The sequence below is a fragment of the Leopardus geoffroyi genome, chromosome D2 (genome assembly GCF_018350155.1).
Source record: "Leopardus geoffroyi isolate Oge1 chromosome D2, O.geoffroyi_Oge1_pat1.0, whole genome shotgun sequence".
Classification (NCBI taxonomy): Eukaryota; Metazoa; Chordata; class Mammalia; order Carnivora; family Felidae; genus Leopardus; species Leopardus geoffroyi.
Window position 1 is genome coordinate 45,186,955 of NC_059334.1, and position 17,598 is coordinate 45,204,552.

General features: G+C 35.1%; 1 protein-coding gene across 2 annotated transcripts in view; it reads right to left on the bottom strand.

Annotated features, from left to right (window-relative positions):
• Positions 1-17,598, bottom strand: part of WAPL (WAPL cohesin release factor) — a 95,311-nt gene that overhangs the window by 16,440 nt on the left and 61,273 nt on the right. For both annotated transcript variants that reach the window (XM_045437905.1, XM_045437904.1), the window contains exons 5-12: positions 12,449-12,544; positions 11,022-11,174; positions 10,637-10,773; positions 9,843-9,954; positions 7,680-7,907; positions 4,050-4,161; positions 2,935-3,032; positions 1,918-1,994 (exon numbers count right to left, since the gene is read on the bottom strand). In XM_045437905.1, the coding sequence (XP_045293861.1) occupies positions 1,918-1,994; positions 2,935-3,032; positions 4,050-4,161; positions 7,680-7,907; positions 9,843-9,954; positions 10,637-10,773; positions 11,022-11,174; positions 12,449-12,544 (1,013 nt within the window). The remainder of the gene's footprint in view (positions 1-1,917; positions 1,995-2,934; positions 3,033-4,049; positions 4,162-7,679; positions 7,908-9,842; positions 9,955-10,636; positions 10,774-11,021; positions 11,175-12,448; positions 12,545-17,598) is intronic.

The window sequence follows — 17,598 nt, forward strand, 5'->3', positions numbered from 1 at the left end:
CTCAGCTCAAGTCATGATTTCAGTTTTTGTGAGTTCAAGCCCTGCCTGGGCTCTGTGCTGACAGCGCAGAGCCTGCTTAAGATTCTCCCTCTTTCTCGGCCCCTCCCCGGCTCGCACTCTCTCTCAAAATAAATAAATAAACTTAAAAAAAAAAAAAAAAAAGGATTTATCATACTACTTTGTCTATTTTTGTCTGTGTTTGAAATGCAGTAAAATAAGGATTAAAAACACATGAACTCAAGTCAGGCTACAGTGGGCTTTTGATTTCATTCCAAGGACTATGAACACACACCCAAGGCCAATAAGGAACCAGAGATTTGGGCCATTTGCAACTATGTGGATGGAACTAGAGGGTATTACGCTAAGTGAAATTAGTCAGAGAAAGACAAATATCCTATGACTTGACTCATATGAGAACTTTAAGATACAAAACAGATGAACATAAAGGAAGGGAAGCAAAAATAATGTAAAAACAGGGAGGGGGACAAAACATAAGAGACTCTTAAATATGGAGAACAAACAGGGTTGCTGGAGGAGTTGTGGGAGGGGGGATGGGCTAAATGGGTAAGGAGCACTAAGGAATCTACTCCTGAAATCATTGTTGCACTATATGCTAACTTGGATGGAAATTAAAAAATAAATAAATCATTAAAAAAAAAAAGGAACCAGAGATTTGGCATTGGGGATTATATTTACAAAGTAGAGATTTGGGAAAGTTAAGCCCCTGTGGTATTGGGCTGGACAGGCTGAAGGCGAGGTATCAAGAACTAGGATGGAGATTAGGAAGAGGCTGTTGTACTAAACTTGAACCAAGGCTGGAAACATAACTGGAAATTTTATGTGAACTGAGGTGATAGCATTAACCTAATGTCATGCAAGTTGGGCAGAGAGAGTACAATAGAGACAGCTACATATAGATCTGGAAAAACACATATAAAGGACAGGAGAGGGTTAGAAAAGGTCATTTACAATAAAAATAAGGACTAATACGTAGTTTTTACCATATCTAAGAATTATTTATGCATACACATATATATTAACATCGTAATATATGCATTGTATACAATAAGACATTTAAAGAAAGACATTTAAAAATCATTTAAAATATTTTACAAATATACCATTTAAAACATTTTTGAAAATGTTATATATAACATATATTAGCATATATACAAATTATCTTTAGTAACAACAACCTTAGGTAGGTAGATGCAATTATTACCTCCTTCTAAAGCACTTGTAGCAAGTAAATGACTTGCCCAAGGTCACAGGGCTAAAGTTATGAAGCTGGGATCCATACTCAGTCTTTCTGGCTCCATAATCTGCACTCCTAACTTTTGTACTACACTGTACTACCTCTTGTTCACAGAACTTGACAAAAGTGTTTTATGAAGGAAGCTGATACAATCATACTTCCTTTATGGTCAACTCAAATGCCTTTTTTTTTTTTTATATATACACTTTATTTTTTGAGAGACAGAGAAGAGACAGAGTGCAAGTAGGGGAGGGGCAGAGAGGGAGACAGAATCCAAAGCAGGCTCAAGGTTCCAAACTATCAGCACAGAGCCCAACAGAGGGCTCAAACCCATGAATGCGAGATTATGACCTGAGCTGAAGTTGGATGCTCAATTGACTGAGCCACCCAGGCACCCCCTTTTTAAAATGTTTTTAATGTTTGCTTATTTTTGAGAAAGAGACAGAGTGCGAGTGGGGGAGGGGCAGAGAGAGGGAGACACAGAATCCAAGGCAGGCTTCCAGGCTCTGAGATGACAGCGCAGAGCCCGATGTGGGGCTCAAACTCACGAACTGTGAGATCATGATCTGAGCCGAAGTCGGAAGCTTAATCAACTGAGCCACCCAGGCGCCCCTCAACTCAAATGCTTTGAATAAACAGCATGGTATTTCAAAAAAACTTACTTAGCTGAAGAAACAATGAGCTGTGAATCTTTATATGCTATCAAGTAGCTTTGATTCTCTGGGTTATGTACTGTTACCTAAAAGGGAAAAATATGAAATAATTGTGGCAATACACAGCTTTTATTCATTTACATACAACATATGATCCCTTGTACAGTAAAGACAAAGATAGGGAAGAATCAGCCCTTGTCATCTAAGGGAATAACCAACATGTTCCATATTTAGAATAATAGAGCTATTCCTCTGTTATAAAATTAAAGCATTTTTACAACTGTTTGCTCATAAGTAACATTCTGAACTACACATTCACTGTAATGAATTACCAATCACTCTCAATGTCAGAAAAGAGCAGTCTCTAATTTATAAACTATTAAAGTCCCTACATGGATTAATTTAGAATAAAAAAATGCTACCTGTTTAATATAATGCACCTGAAGCACTCTAAAAGAGCAGGAAAAATTTCAATTTTGTCTACACCAAGAACTTTTGATTCTATATTATCCTGAAATGCACTGCCAGCATAAATTATAACCTACACCGAACTAGGTTTAATCATTCATAAAAGCCAAAGCACAAATATACTTATGGCATACACAGTTCAACAGTAGCATTCTTCAAAGTCAAATATTATTAAGAGCTGTGATTACGATCTGGCTCAAATAGCTAAATCAAGAAAATCCTTATTGATTAAAAAAACAAAACAAAAACCTGACAGCTCTTAATTACCATTTTCCACAAACAATATATTTAAGCAGAATTCCACATTAAGGAAAGAACAAGGACATTTTATAATAAAAACAAACTTAACCTGCAAGGTTTCCTAAAGAGTGACTATGCATTCTTAAACCAAACTGGTTATTTAGCTTGTTCATTAACTGTGGCTGCTCAACGAATGCATTATAATTTCAGTTTGGATTAGCAAAGTAAACTTTTGGGATACTTCATAAAAAATATCTGATGGTCTCTCACCCACTCAGTCACAATTTTCTCAACACAGTTGTCCATACTTATACTCACACTTTCTAAAACTCGTAAACATCTCTCTGCTCCCCATAATGAGGCTACTAGTTTCTCTTCATCTTCATCACTACTTAAATGATCCACACATTCTTTCACTAGGAGAAACAAAATGGATACAAAATTAGTATGTCTCATCACCTCAATATTTATCTCCTTAACTAACATTAAACGCCATCTGCACCCACGAACGTGCCAGAACCTCTCTGAATATAATTTATTCTGAGTTTTATAGAACACTGAAATGTTGAAATATAGGAGACTCTTATTGTTGCTCTTTTATTTCCATAACTCCCCAATATCAGAGTGCTAATGGCTTTTCCTTTAAAAGTCAGAGATTGGGGCGCCTGGGTGGCGCAGTCGGTTAAGCATACGACTTCAGCCAGGTCACGATCTCGCGGTCCGTGAGTTCGAGCCCCGCGTCAGGCTCTGGGCTGATGGCTCAGAGCCTGGAGCCTGTTTCCGATTCTGTGTCTCCCTCTCTCTCTGCCCCTCCCCCGTTCATGCTCTGTCTCTCTCTGTCCCAAAAATAAATAAACGTTGAAAAAAAAAAAAAAATTTTAAAAGTCAGAGATTTGCAAGATGCTGCTAAAAGAACAGATCTTGGGGCACCTGGGTAATCAGTAAGTTGAGCATCCAATTCTTGATTTTGGATCAGGTCAGGATCTCACGGTTTGTGAGATCAAGCCCCACGAGCAGAGTCTGCTTAGGATTCTCTCTCTCTCCTTGCTCTCTGCTCCCCCCCCCCCCCGCCCCGGTTACATTCACGTGTTCCCTCCCTCCCTCTCTCAAATAAACATTAAAAAAAATAAAATAACAGGGATGCCTGGGTAGCTCAGTTGGTTAAGCATCCAACTCTTGATTCGGCTTAGGTCATGATCTCACGGTTTATCCCTTTGTGGGATCGAGCCCCGTGTCGGAGCCTACTTGGGATTCTCTCTCCTCCCTCTCTCTCTCAAAATAAACAAACATTTAAATATATATATATCTTAAAAAAAAAATAAAAGTAAAATATGTTTAAATTGATGCCATTATTTTTTTGAAGTATGTAAATAGATTATTTTCTTCAGGCTTTAAGTAACATTAAAAATGTTATATACATGTGTATGTCATACCTTTATCTACAATATGATCCAGACCACCCAAAAGCCGGAGTTCTTCTTTAAACCAGTCTCCTGCTCGTTTAGAAGTAAGGGACAGCAAGGTCTCCATAGCTAAATGCCCAGTCTAAAAATCAGAGGCATCATTAATGAATATTGAATCTTGGTGAGATTTCTGAGGCAACACTTCTACAGATTGTTTTACTTTAGAAAAGTTCACTGCATGCTACCAGCTCATAGTATTTTTTGTAACAGTAAGTGCTTTCATAAGTAAAACTGAACTAATTTTTATCAGGCTAGTCTAAGTTGAAGAAACACTTTAAACCACTGGGTTGTTTTTACAGAGAAAACCCCTTATTAAAAGTAGTCTATCTAGGAGCAGCTGGGTGGCTCAGTCCATTAAGCATTCAACTTGTGGTTTCAGCTCAGGTCACAATTCTGCAGTTCATGGGTTTGAGCAGCCCTGAATCGGGTTCCACACTGACAGCATGGAGACTGCTTGGGATTCTCTGTCTCCCTCTTCCTTCCCCTCCCCTGCTCGAGATCTCTCTCTCAAAACAAATAAATAAGCTTAAAAGAAAGAAGTCTATCGACCCCTGGCTGGCTGAGGGCATAGAACATGTGGCTCTCGATCTTAGGGTTGTGGGTTAGAGGCCCACATCAGGCACGGAGCTCACTTAAAAAAAAAAAAAAAAAAAAAAAAAAAGTCTATCATTTGTCAATTCAATAAAATAAATGCTGATACTGTTCTTTCTACAGAACAGAGGCACAAAGATAGAAAAATAGGACTGTTGAATCAAAGTGCCTATGTATTAACTGTAATACACTATATTGGAATAATTTACCACAAAGGTTGTAACATTTAACTCTAGGAACAAAGTGTAGGTGTTATCAGTACACCTTGCTTTTGAATCCTCAAAAGCACTAGCTATCACTTTAAATTTTTGCCAAAGGATAAAAAATGATATCTTATTGCTTTGGTTTGAATTTTTCGAACTATAGTAAACTTGTACATTTTTTCCACATATTTATAAGCTAACTGTATTTCTTCTACTCTGAGTCCCTGTCAGTAATTCTTTATTTTCCTTGCAAAGCTGCTTGGGATTTTTTGCTTGTTTTGTTTTTAAATTCTGTATATTTTCTTATCTCTTCTGAATAAAAATCCTGTTACTTTTAGGGTTTCAGATTCACTAGTCTTGAACTTGACATGCAGTGTTAGCAGCCTGGATACACATGATATGTCTATCGTGACAAAATTATATGTAAATAATGATTGAAGACCATCACTACAGTAAGCCCAGAATAGTAAAGTCACGACAGTAAAGTCAGTAGTATTTACAACCGGACCAGAGTTTTTCTTTCTCTTCATTTGCCTTTAATTATTCATTTTCTTTCTTATTATGTTTCTTTTTAAAAGCATACAGCCACCCCCCCAAGAAAGAACAATCTGGTTCCTGTAACAATATGGAACTTCAGCATAACAAAATTAGCAAAGCTGGTAAGACCTGGTTTTCTTTCCAAAGCTTCTTTCCTTTCAAAGATACAAGTTTACATTAAGTCCTCCTGGTTTGGAACTGAATATAAATATTTAGAAATGGAAAAAACAGAGCTTACCAGCAAAAATCTTACTAGTATTACAGATTTAGAGGAGATCTAGAATATTTTAGTCTATTCATTAAAAAAACAAGGTTGATGTCCAAGGTGACATATATAGAATGAGAAATTGTCACTATAAAAACAGATTCCATTTTGCCCAATTCTCATTCTAAGTCCCTGAAAGAGTAATTTAATGAGATCAGTTCAGGTATATTAGCTCAAGAGTCATAGTAGTAATAAAGCTGAAGCCTAATGAGGCTTTCTTTGTTAAGGACGAAAGGGAATAGTAATTTGATGCCAATATACAACAAACAATCATTAGGTTTTTATGCTAAAAGGGGCCTTGGTTTGTCTCTATCAACATAAAAAGGATTGTTTGATATGTTAAGCTATATTCATTAAAAACAGCCTATAAATCAAACATTTTATATGCAAACTGGAATAGTCCTTAAAGAGTTAAAGCACAATCAAACCATTAATCAGAATACTAACCAGCAATTGTTAGCTCTCAGTTATGTGAATTATACCTGAAAACATAATATATTTTAAATTATCTTCCCAAGGTGCATCAGGAATAGGAATGTATTTTTAAGAAGTTAAGCAGTTAATAAAAAACCAAAACTAACGTGTAGGGGAACAGTCACTGTACAAAACAATGTCTACTGTACAATTTAAAACAAATACAACATTCAAGTATAGCTGAAGTTGGGAGGAAAAAGAGGCATCCTAAAATTAGCAACTGTGTTCTCATTTTAACCATGTAAGTAAATTATTTAATACAACATAAGAAAGTTATTATACCGCTATTTGCCACCCTAATAAATTCAACAAACCATAGAGAAATTTCAAGGAACAAGTTTATCATCATGCTATTTAACAGCAAATGCTTGGAAAGAATTTAAATGTTGAACAATATGGGAAACCCCCACAAAAAAGATACATTTATTCAATGATGCAGAAAATAAAAATCTCAAATTTATTTTCGTATCATTAAAAAATTTGTACGCATTGCAAAAGGTTAAAGGAAAATTAAAATTACATATATATTTTAATGTAGTATACAAACAATGTGGTGACATACAGGGATCTTTATCCACCAGCTGAGCATAACAGCTATTTTCCCAACTTTACTAAGTACTGAATACGTTCAATTCTATATCTTGTCTTTTAATGTTAACCTACTTTCCCCTCAAACCCCACTTTATACAAATCACCAACTCTACCTTAATTAAACAGAGCACTACCCCTAAATCATATTTAATTACTACAAAGCATTCTATAATTGTTGAGGCAAATGCTGCAGTCTTCACTTTATTAGTAGTCAGTAGAAAAAACAATGCTAATACAGTTTTGATATTGGAAATATCTCAAAGTCAGATTATATATAAACAAATAACCTTTTTTCAAAATGACAAGGCCAATTATCTTCTACTGACCTAGTAACCTGTGGGGATACTACTGATTCTACAAGTAAAGCAGCCAAAGGAAAGGAGAACTAGAATCAACCAGAAGCAACACAGTCATCTTAAACTTCAGGAGTTGTGTTGAGCCTAAGGGTTACTGGCCATGACCCCAATTGCTGCTGGCAGGAAACTTCTTTCAGAGCCTTGGGCCCTTGAGGAGTTAACCAGACACCTTGAGATACTCTGGAATATGTGAATGCTCATTTAAACGGCCCCTGAAAATCCTCTGGATCTTTATTCCTGAAACCTACAGAGAATAAGAATTCAAATTCCTAACAGTCTAAATATAGTTAATACACTAAAAAAATAAACAAAATAAACAAAACAAAAACCAAACAAAAAAAAACAAGCAAGACAAAAGGACAGACAGAACACAACAGAAAATTTACTGGCAAAAAATCTAAATATAGATGGGCTAGTTTAGGCAGGGAACAGAATCATGCTCAGAGCTAAGCCTTAGAAGAACTTGCCCAATTGTTGACCAGGAGATTAAATGATCTGTCCAAAGTCACACACCTGATGTGACTAATTTAAAACTTTCTGAAAGTAATTTTCATTTTATAATGGACGGAAGGAAGAAACCTACCGTTATATTTTCTAGATCAAGATGCTTGTTGTGGACAGTTTCACAGAGTCTTCGAATTTTTTCTTTGATTTTGTTCATGTCTTTTTCATTCAGTAGCTTAGCTGAAGAAGCATCTTGTTCCAGTTCCAGAAGTCGAATCATTAGATCTAGGCTAGCTCTATCAAGATCCATGTTCAAACGATCTCTACTCAATATGTACATGAGGGCTGCTGTACAAAGGGACAGATTCTTCAACAGACAAAAATAAAAGTTAATGTACACAACTGGTGACAATTTCATTTATGAGACTGTTTTGAGATTTGTTGGAAGCCTTAAAAATGTTATATTCAGTGCAAACTGCCCCCTTAAGGGGCATACTCTAGGAAAATATGAATTAAATGAATAAAGGTCTGTTACTTAAAATTTTCCTTTCTATCAGTACTTAAAATTTTCCTTTCTATCAGTGCTCCCTATATGCATGCTCCCAAACTAGAAAAATGTTAAGTGGAATTACATATTTTCTTAGCCATTCTGTGCTAAGAGTTTATAAAACATTTTTTCCAGCTACACACACACACACACACACACACACACACACACACACACACACACACCCCTGTTTTTATTCAATAGTTCATTTTAGGATATTATAGTTGATAAAGCTGAATTTCAATTTTAAATCAAGAGCATGTTTTAAAATCTGTACCACTTAGGTATTTTTTTTTCTATAAAATAAACACAGCTGAGTTTGTGTCAATACTATAAAGTTAAGATGCTCAAATAAACATATTTAGACTCATTTCTTTAAAATAAATCAAGCAGGAGGTGCCTGGCTGGCTGGCTGAGTCAGTAAGTGTCTGATGCTGGGCTTAGGTCATGATCTTGCAGTTTATGGGTTCAAGCCCCACATCGGGCTCTGTGCTAAAAGCTCAAAGTCTGGAGTGTGCTTCAGTTTCTGTGTCTCCCTCCCTCTCTCACCCTCCTCCACTCGCACTCTGTCTCTCTCTCTCAAAAATTAATAAACATTAAAAAAAAAAATGTTTTCACATTAATATAATGTGCTCTCAAAATCATTGAGATCAAGTAGTTATTAGCATACTCTGCTTATAATAGATACTAAAAGCCAGAGTACTGAGGTAATATATTTTAGGTAACCATTAATATTAACAAAATGGTCTATGTTGGGATAGTCTAACATTTGGAGTATTTTGTACTTACACTTATTTCATATGTACAGAAACCTAATTATCTAAAGATTTAAACTCTAAATCTCCCAAAGTAGAAAAATTTTTGACTAGGTGACTAATTAAATGCTTACAGAGCAAATTATTTTTAGAAATTAGGATGTCACAGTATAGGCCTTGGGAAATCCACTGCCCCCAAGAGCACACACTAATGCCTTGGTCCTCTCCTAACTGTGTAACAAAGCAAATTAATTCTTAGTTCTTTTCTCTTCCTCTCATTGTTCTGTATCTGCTACAACTTGGCAATGGAGTTCTCCCAACTCAGGGTTAAGTACACTGTTTTCAGTTTCAGAATATTCACTATCAAACTGTGTCTCCTAATCTGCATTTAAAACATAGTTTCCTTGAGCAAAAATATAATAAAATGATCTGAAAACACCACTACTGATAATGATAAATGATTTTTTTCCCAATTTGAAAAATGTTAAACCCAACTTTTATCACATATGCTTGATTTTTAAGAGATAGTGTCAAAGCCATAATGAAAATGAGATTTCTGTTCACAATGGGCTAGAACTAGATTCAACATCCAAACAAAATGTCTAAATATTTTTTTTAAATTTCAAACCATTTTTCTCATGCTTTCAATAGAATAATTAAAGATTTTTTTTTCAGCATCTTATGATTAAAGGAAATCAACGCATACAGAATTAAATATTCAGTATAGTATGGTATAGTATGTTAGGTATGAAATCAGAATGATGTTTTAATAGTATAAATTAACAAATTAAGAGAAAACAGCGTCATGAGAAAACATCCTTAAATAATGTATTAAGCAAAAAACTTCTAGCATTAAGCTCTATATATTCAGCAAATAAAACTAACTGAACCCAAAATTAGGAAATACTCATATATGAATAACCAATGAAAATATTTTTCAATAGCTAAATAGACTAAAATTTTAAAATAATGCTTCCTAATCCCAGAAACTTAAAAATACCTGATGGTGCTGGGAATCATCCAAGGTTTTAAAAACCATTGCTACCATTCCGTGTGCTCTCAGGTGCATTCGAAAACTGGGCATGGCACATTTAGTAGCCAAGCTAATAACACTAGGAGAAAACAGACTAGGTTAGGGGGACTGAAAATAGCTAGTGCATTAGTTTTTTGTTTGTGCAATACCAAAACAAGCAAATGGGGAGAGCTGAGGGGTGTCAAAGAACTACCCATTGAGATCACGATATAAAACACATGGGCAAAATGAATTATTAAAAACCTGTTGATGCATAGTGATTAGGTATGCTATATTAAAAAATGTAACTAACACACAGTAGTCTTTAGTGTATTACTACTACCATTAAAAGCGAAAGGTCTCAGCTACTTTTTGTAACTAACACTTTTGTTGTATCAGGACTATAGACAATGTTTGATTGGATATATTCCAATTGACTGGATAATTCAAACTAAGATATTCAATCTATTATAGTATGCAAAAGATGATCCAAATCAAAACATGCTTAAAACAAAAATAATTTTAATGATTTTTTTAATGTAACACTTCTTTTAAGCATCTGTAAACTGAAGACTGTACTATACTAAATGGCTACGATCATCCAACTTTCCATTGTCCATGTAGAATCAAGTTCCTCATGAGAAATCAATCACATTCTAACTTATCACTGACTATAAAATACATTCATGATAATAAACTCACAAATGTTTGGCTACTCGGCTGGAAAGTGTTAATAAGATATAGCATGCACATAATTATCAAATATAAAAATAAGATCTTACCTAAGGCAACGTGTGTTTAGAGGCTGAGTGCTCTTTAAGCCACTTAACAGGTACTCAATGTCATCAGTGAACTCTTGATTTTCACCAAATTCCACCACATCATTGAAGTGCTTCACATGCTGAACAACTGTATATAACTGCCAAGAAAAATAAGTCCTCCTCTTTTATAACCACGAACTAGCATACTTAAATCTACGGGCTTGCTGTACTTCATTTAAAAGTGTATAAAACAGTTCAATATATGGCAACTAAAAGAAATGTTTTTAAAATCATTGGTAGTACTAGGAAAAGATAAGTTCGTGGATATCTGTTCAAGACATTAAAAGGCTAAATGTTACATACAAAAATCTATCCACGTGCAGTAAAACTGTATATAGCTGCTTACTTCTTTGTCTTCTTTTCTGCATTTCAGTGCAGTAACTATATCTTGGTAGGGCTGAGTAGGTATTGTCACAGTTTTTATCACTTTGGGTGGTGGTGCAGGAGCCTTAAAAACTCCATCATCTTTTTGATTTGGTTCCTTTGAAGACAGCCTCACCTATTAATAAAGGTATTAAATTATTGTTCTAAATAAATATAAAAAAATTGTAATAACTCATCTACCTAGTAAATTTGGCTTAAAAAAAAGTGAGAAAAGCCTCTGAAAGGTCATAAAGGGCTACTTTGAAATTCCATGCACTACTAGGTAAGACTCAACAAAAGAACCACTCGGGAATTCTTTCTGGTCTTTTTTAACCTCAGATTTCACAGACAATCTATTATTTGTCTCCAGGACCATTAGAAGGAATAAAGAACCACAATTACATACATAACACTGAGAAAAGCTAGGAAAGGGACAATCAAACTACAACAGATAGACAAAAAGAACTTTTAAAGTACAAGAATCTGGGGGCGCTTGGGTGGCTCAGTAGGTTAAGCATTCGACTTCGGCTCAGGTCATGATCTTGCGGTTTGCGAGTTCAAGCCCCGCATCAGGCTCTGTGCTAACAGCTCAGAGCCTGGAGCCTGATTCAGATTCTGTATCCCCCCTTTCTCTGCCCCTCCCCCAATCATACAATGTCTCTCTCTGTCTCAAAAATAAACAAACACTAAGAAAAGGTACAAGAATCTTCAATTTAGGGTATAAATAGTCATAATGAAAGGCTGGTATATAATTACTAATAGACACTGATGATTCTATACTAGTAAACACAGTTGAACATACTCAACTTAAGGAGACAGGGAACTGTATATATAGAGATCTCTATCCCTAACTCTTTTGAATTCATCACTTGATAGCTCCAGATGACTGAGGTATTACCATTAACTTAGAAATATTAATCTATGGTCCTTTCAGTTATTCTGAAGAAAATAATTTGATAACCTTTTCAAATGTGTTTTGAACTGAAAGGTATTACTGGAATGAAGGATAAAGCTCTCCTCTGAAAAGTAAATGAACCACTCAAAGCTACTCTAAGATCTATGTAGGATGTAATTTATAATATAGCTCTAGTAGCTAATTACAAAATTCAAATATGGAATAATTTACCCTTAAAATACTAAATACAGTAATTCCAGAAAATGTGGGTCAAGGGTAAAAAGTGGTCCAATATTTTTTAAGGCTCTTATCTATAAACTAGTAGCACCAGATTTTCCATTATCCTGTCCATAATCCTCACTTTCCCAATGATTAAACTGAAGCCACTCAATTTTAATGAGGAAGTCCAAAATACACTGTTGAAATCAAAGATTTTCAAACTGTGAATAAAGATAGCAATGGTTTAATTTATAATCTATTAAACAAAAATGAAATAAAATGTACAGTTCACTTACTGTGGCACTCTGAGGTTTTACTATTGGTGGCCCAGGCAGCTCTTCCGAGTCTGGATGGTTCCAATGTCTGGCATTATACACAGCTTTTGTAGGAGACTAGAGAGATGAGAAAAAGGTCACCTGTTTCCTTATTTTGCATCATTATAAAAGTAACTCATTTAATAAATAAAAATTCACTAAGAATAACTTAAATACATAAACATACATCCTAGACAAAGCAGGACAGACAATACCTAACTTGTATTCCCACCGTGCTCTCATGCCTATGGAATCACTGTGGTATTCTGCCACAAAATCAACAATTAGTGCTGTGGGCAACTATTACCAATCTTGTACTAACTTACTTATCAACACAGTCTACTCAACATATACTGTATTCCTCCTACTACTGATTCATGCTCCATATTCTTTCAGTGGTGGAAATAAGGCAGCTTATGAAAAGTAATAAAGTTCCGTATATTCATATGTAAGTGAAACTATGGGGGGCCAGATGAGTACCATTACTGAGAAGTTTTCAAATTTTTAAAAAGTAGTTACATATATTTAAATAGTTAAATATTAGTAGTAACTATTAGTGTAAATTAGTAGTTACAAATTTTTAAAAAGTAGTTACATATATATATTTTAAAAAGTAGTTACCGTATATTACGTAACATATATTACATACAGTGGAATCTAAAGCAGTACTATGTAATACATATGTGATTTCTGCAGCAAAATGTCTGCATATTCACATGAAGTGGGATAAAAATATAAATGAACATGCTCCACCTCAGTCCAGGTTAGTGTGCTGGCAAGTTAATTTATTTTTTTTTCTTTTTTTTTTTTTTTTTAAATTCTTTTTTTCAACGTTTATTTATTTATTTTTGGGACAGAGAGAGACAGAGCATGAACGGGGGAGGGGCAGAGAGAGAGGGAGACACAGAATCAGAAACAGGCTCCAGGCTCTGAGCCATCAGCCCAGAGCCTGACGCGGGGCTCGAACTCACAGACCGCGAGATCGTGACCTGGCTGAAGTCGGACACTTAACCGACTGCGCCACCCAGGCGCCCCAAGGCAAGTTAATTTAATATAAACTTAAAATAATTTTCAATTTTAACATCCTCAATTTCAGAATTGAGAATAAAGAACCATGAACCCCTATAATCAAATCCATAGAATTAAATCTGTATGAAAAGCACAAAAATCTTCACTTTTAAAAGGTGACTGATTGGGGCGCCTGGGTGGCTCAGTCGGTTAAGCAGCCGACTTTGGCTCAGGTCATGATCTCGCAGTCTGTGAGTTCGAGCCCTGCGTTGGGCTCTGTGCTGACAGCTCAGAGCCTGGAACCTGTTTCAGATTCTGTGTCTCCCTCTCTCTGACCCTCCCCCATTCATGCTCTGTCTCTCTCTGTCTCAAAAATAAATAAACATTAAAAAAAAATTAAAAAAAAAAAGGTGACTGATTAAACAAAAGCTGAGAACACCTTTGCCATTCTTTACAAAAGTTATGTTCAAGTTTGTTCTTTAATCGTCAAATAAATGTTTGATCTCCTTAAGAGATTTTGTTTATAAGAGTATAATAACTCACACTTTCAGTACTACAGACAAAAAATAGAAGTACAAGTTGGGAGGTGCCTGGGTGGCTCAGTTGGTTAAGCCCCTGACTTGATTTTAGCGTTCAAGTCATGATCTCATGGTTCTGTGGGTTCAAGTCCCATGTCAGGCTCTGCGCTGATAGTTCAGAGCCTGCTTGGGATTCTCTCTCTCTCTCCCTCTCTCTCTCTGTCCCTCCCCTGCTGGCACTTGCTCACTCTAAATAAATATACAAACTTAAAAAAAAAAAAAGTACAAGTTGGGAAACATACTTTTAAGACAGGCCAAAAATTTACATAACAAATAACCTTCCTCCCTTACTAGCTGCAATAAACGAACATAACAGGAATCAAGCATCAAAGTTATCTTTTTCCAAATACTATCTTTAAAACAACCATGTTATGACATCAAGGTAACAGTGTAAGCTCTACAATAACTAGTTTATTGAAAGATAAAGCTTAAGTTGATTTGCATATTAAATGTGTCAGAAAAATCGTAATACTAAAAGGAATCCTACTTTGAAACTTGCATAGTCTCTCACCTATACTACGTATATAAACCCATTATTCTTACATACCGGCTTACATAAAGTGAGGATGCATTAGTAATCTAAAGCAATTTATGCACTCCAACAATGATTTAATCAGGCCTCTTGAGGTACTACCACATAGAGAAGATCCAGCATAAATTTTAAAATCTAGCTTTCTATTTCTTACTGTTCTTCTCTCAAACATCAGCTATATAATCCATATGCCTGCCAGTTGTTAGATTCTTCATTTAAGCAACTTCTGACACCCAAAGCATAGTCGTGAGCCCAGGAAGTTAAAGGACATTTGGAAAGAACAGGTGCCTCAAAGCCCAATCACTATACTTCTTTTTAAAAAGCACTGATCTCCAATAATTATCTTCTGGATAATAATAAGGTATCTGGTTTCACAGGTAACAAAACAGCAGGGCAGATCTAAATTAAATAGACCACCTTCCAGTTAACTGTGAGTGGTGATATACCTAAGCAGACTTAGGAACCAGATGGTCTGTATTAAAATCCAGATGAACAGTAAGCTCTACTATTAGTTACTAAACATTTTACTTATCTGAGGATTAAATGAAAATATATAAAACATTTAGAAGAGTGCCGAAAAGAATATGTGCTCTGTTAAGTATTACCTATTATCAATAATATTAATGGTAATAGTTGCTAAGTGATGATGTGTAATTCTGACACTAGCATCTCCAAAAGAAAATTGGGAGTATGTGGTCTATTCATCTAACAGAGAATTGCAATGAAGAAATGAAATAACTGACATGAAAACACATCTTACCAAGTATTACTGTTATAAAAATCAGACTGGGATACACTATTCTAACTCATCTCAAAAGTCTTTGAACAGTATCATTGATGAATACAGATGGAAAAACTCTCAACAGAATACTAGAAAACTGAATTGAACAGCACACTAAAAGGATCATATACCATGACCAAGTGGGATTTATCAGTGGAATGCAAGAAAAATTGTCAATGGAATGCAAGAATAATTCAAAATATGAAAATCAACCAATGTGATAAATCAAACTAACAGAATGGACAAAATTCTGTCCATCATCACAATTTGGTGCCAAAAAAAAAAAAAAAAAAAAAGCATTTGACAAAACTGAATAGCCTTTCATGATAAAAACACTCAACAAACTAGGAATACAAGGAAATTACCTAAATATAATAAAGGTCATATATTAAAAGCCCCAAACTAACACACTCAACAGTAAGAAACTGAAAGGTTTTCCTTCAAGATCAGTATTAAGGCAAGAATGGCCATTCTCACCAATTCTATTTAACATAGACATACCAAAAAGTAATTAGGCAAGATAAAAAAAATAAAAAATATCCAAATTGGAAAAGAAGTACAATTTTATCTGTTAATAGATGACACAATCTTGTGTGTAAGATAACTCAAAATATTCCACCAAAAAACCCCAAACTGTTAGAACTAATAAATATATTCACTTAAGTTGTATGATACAAACTCAACATACAAAAATCTGTTGCATTTCTATACAATTAAAAAAGAACAATCCAAATCCAAAAAGGAAATGAAGAAAACCCCATTTACAAAAGCATTAAAAAAAAAGAAGAAGAAAGAAAGAAAAAAGAAAAAGAAACCTTAGGAATAAACTAAGGAAGCAAAAGACTGTACACACTGACAGGTACAAAACATTACTGAAATAAATTAAGGAACACACAAATAAATGGAAAGACATCTTGTGTTCATGGATTGTAAGGCTTAATATTGTTAAAATGGCCATACTACCCAAAGGGATCTATAGGTTCAATGCAATTCCTATCAAAATCCCAATGTATTCTTTACAGAAAAGATAAAACACAAACTTAAAATTCATATGGAATCACAAAAGACCTTGAATTGCCCAAATGATCTTCACAAAGAACAAAAAAACTGGAGGCCTCACACTTCCTGGTACCAAAACACATTATAAGGGCACCTGGGTGGCTCAGTTGGTTGAGCATCCGGCTGTGGCTCAGGACTACATCAAACTGAAAGGTTTCTACACAGCAGAGGAAACAATCAAAAGAATAAAAAGGCAACCTATAAATGGAAGAAATATTTGCAAACCATATATTTAATAAGGGGTCACTATCCAAAATATATAGGGAATACCTACAATTCAATCTCACAAAAAAAACAAATCAAAACTGATTTAAGAAATAGGCAAAGGACTTGAACAGAAATCGCTCCAAAGAAGAGAAAGAAACAACAGGTTTCTGAAAAGTTCATCATCACAAATCACATGTGAAATGTAAGTAAAAATCGTAATAAAATATCACCTTACACCCATTAGAATGGCCATTATAAAAAAAAACCCCAGAAAATAACAAGTGTTGGCAAGGATGCAGAGAAAAACTGGAATACACGTGCACTGGCTGGTGGGAATTTAAATGGTGCAGCCACTATGGAAAACAATTGAGGAACAGGAGATTCCTCAAACACGTTAAAATAGAACTTCCCTCAATAGCCAAAATATGGAGAGAATCCAAATGTCCATTGATTTATGAATGGATAAAGATGTAGTGTGTACGTACACACACACACACACACACACACACACACACACACACACACACACGATGGAATATTACTCAGCCATCAAAAAGAATGAAAAAGAATGAAATCTTGCCACTGGCAATAACATGGATGGAGCTACAGAGTATAATGCTAAATGAAATAAATCAGAGAAAGGCAGATACTATATGATTTCACTCATATGTGGAATTTAAAAAACAAAACAGATGATGGGGCAGCTAGCTGGTTGGCTCAGTCAGTTGAGCATCCAACTTCAGCTCAGGTCATGATCTTGTGGTTCATGGGTTCAAGCCCTGCACTGAGCTCTGTGCTGACAGCTCAGGGCCTGGAGCCTGCTTCAGATTCTGTGTCTCCCTCTCTCTCTCTCTGCCCCTCCCCTGTTCACACTGTGTGTCTCTCTCTCTCAAAAATAAATACACATTAAAAAATTTTTAATTAAAAAAAAAAACAGATGAACATATGGGAAGGGGGAGAGAAGAGA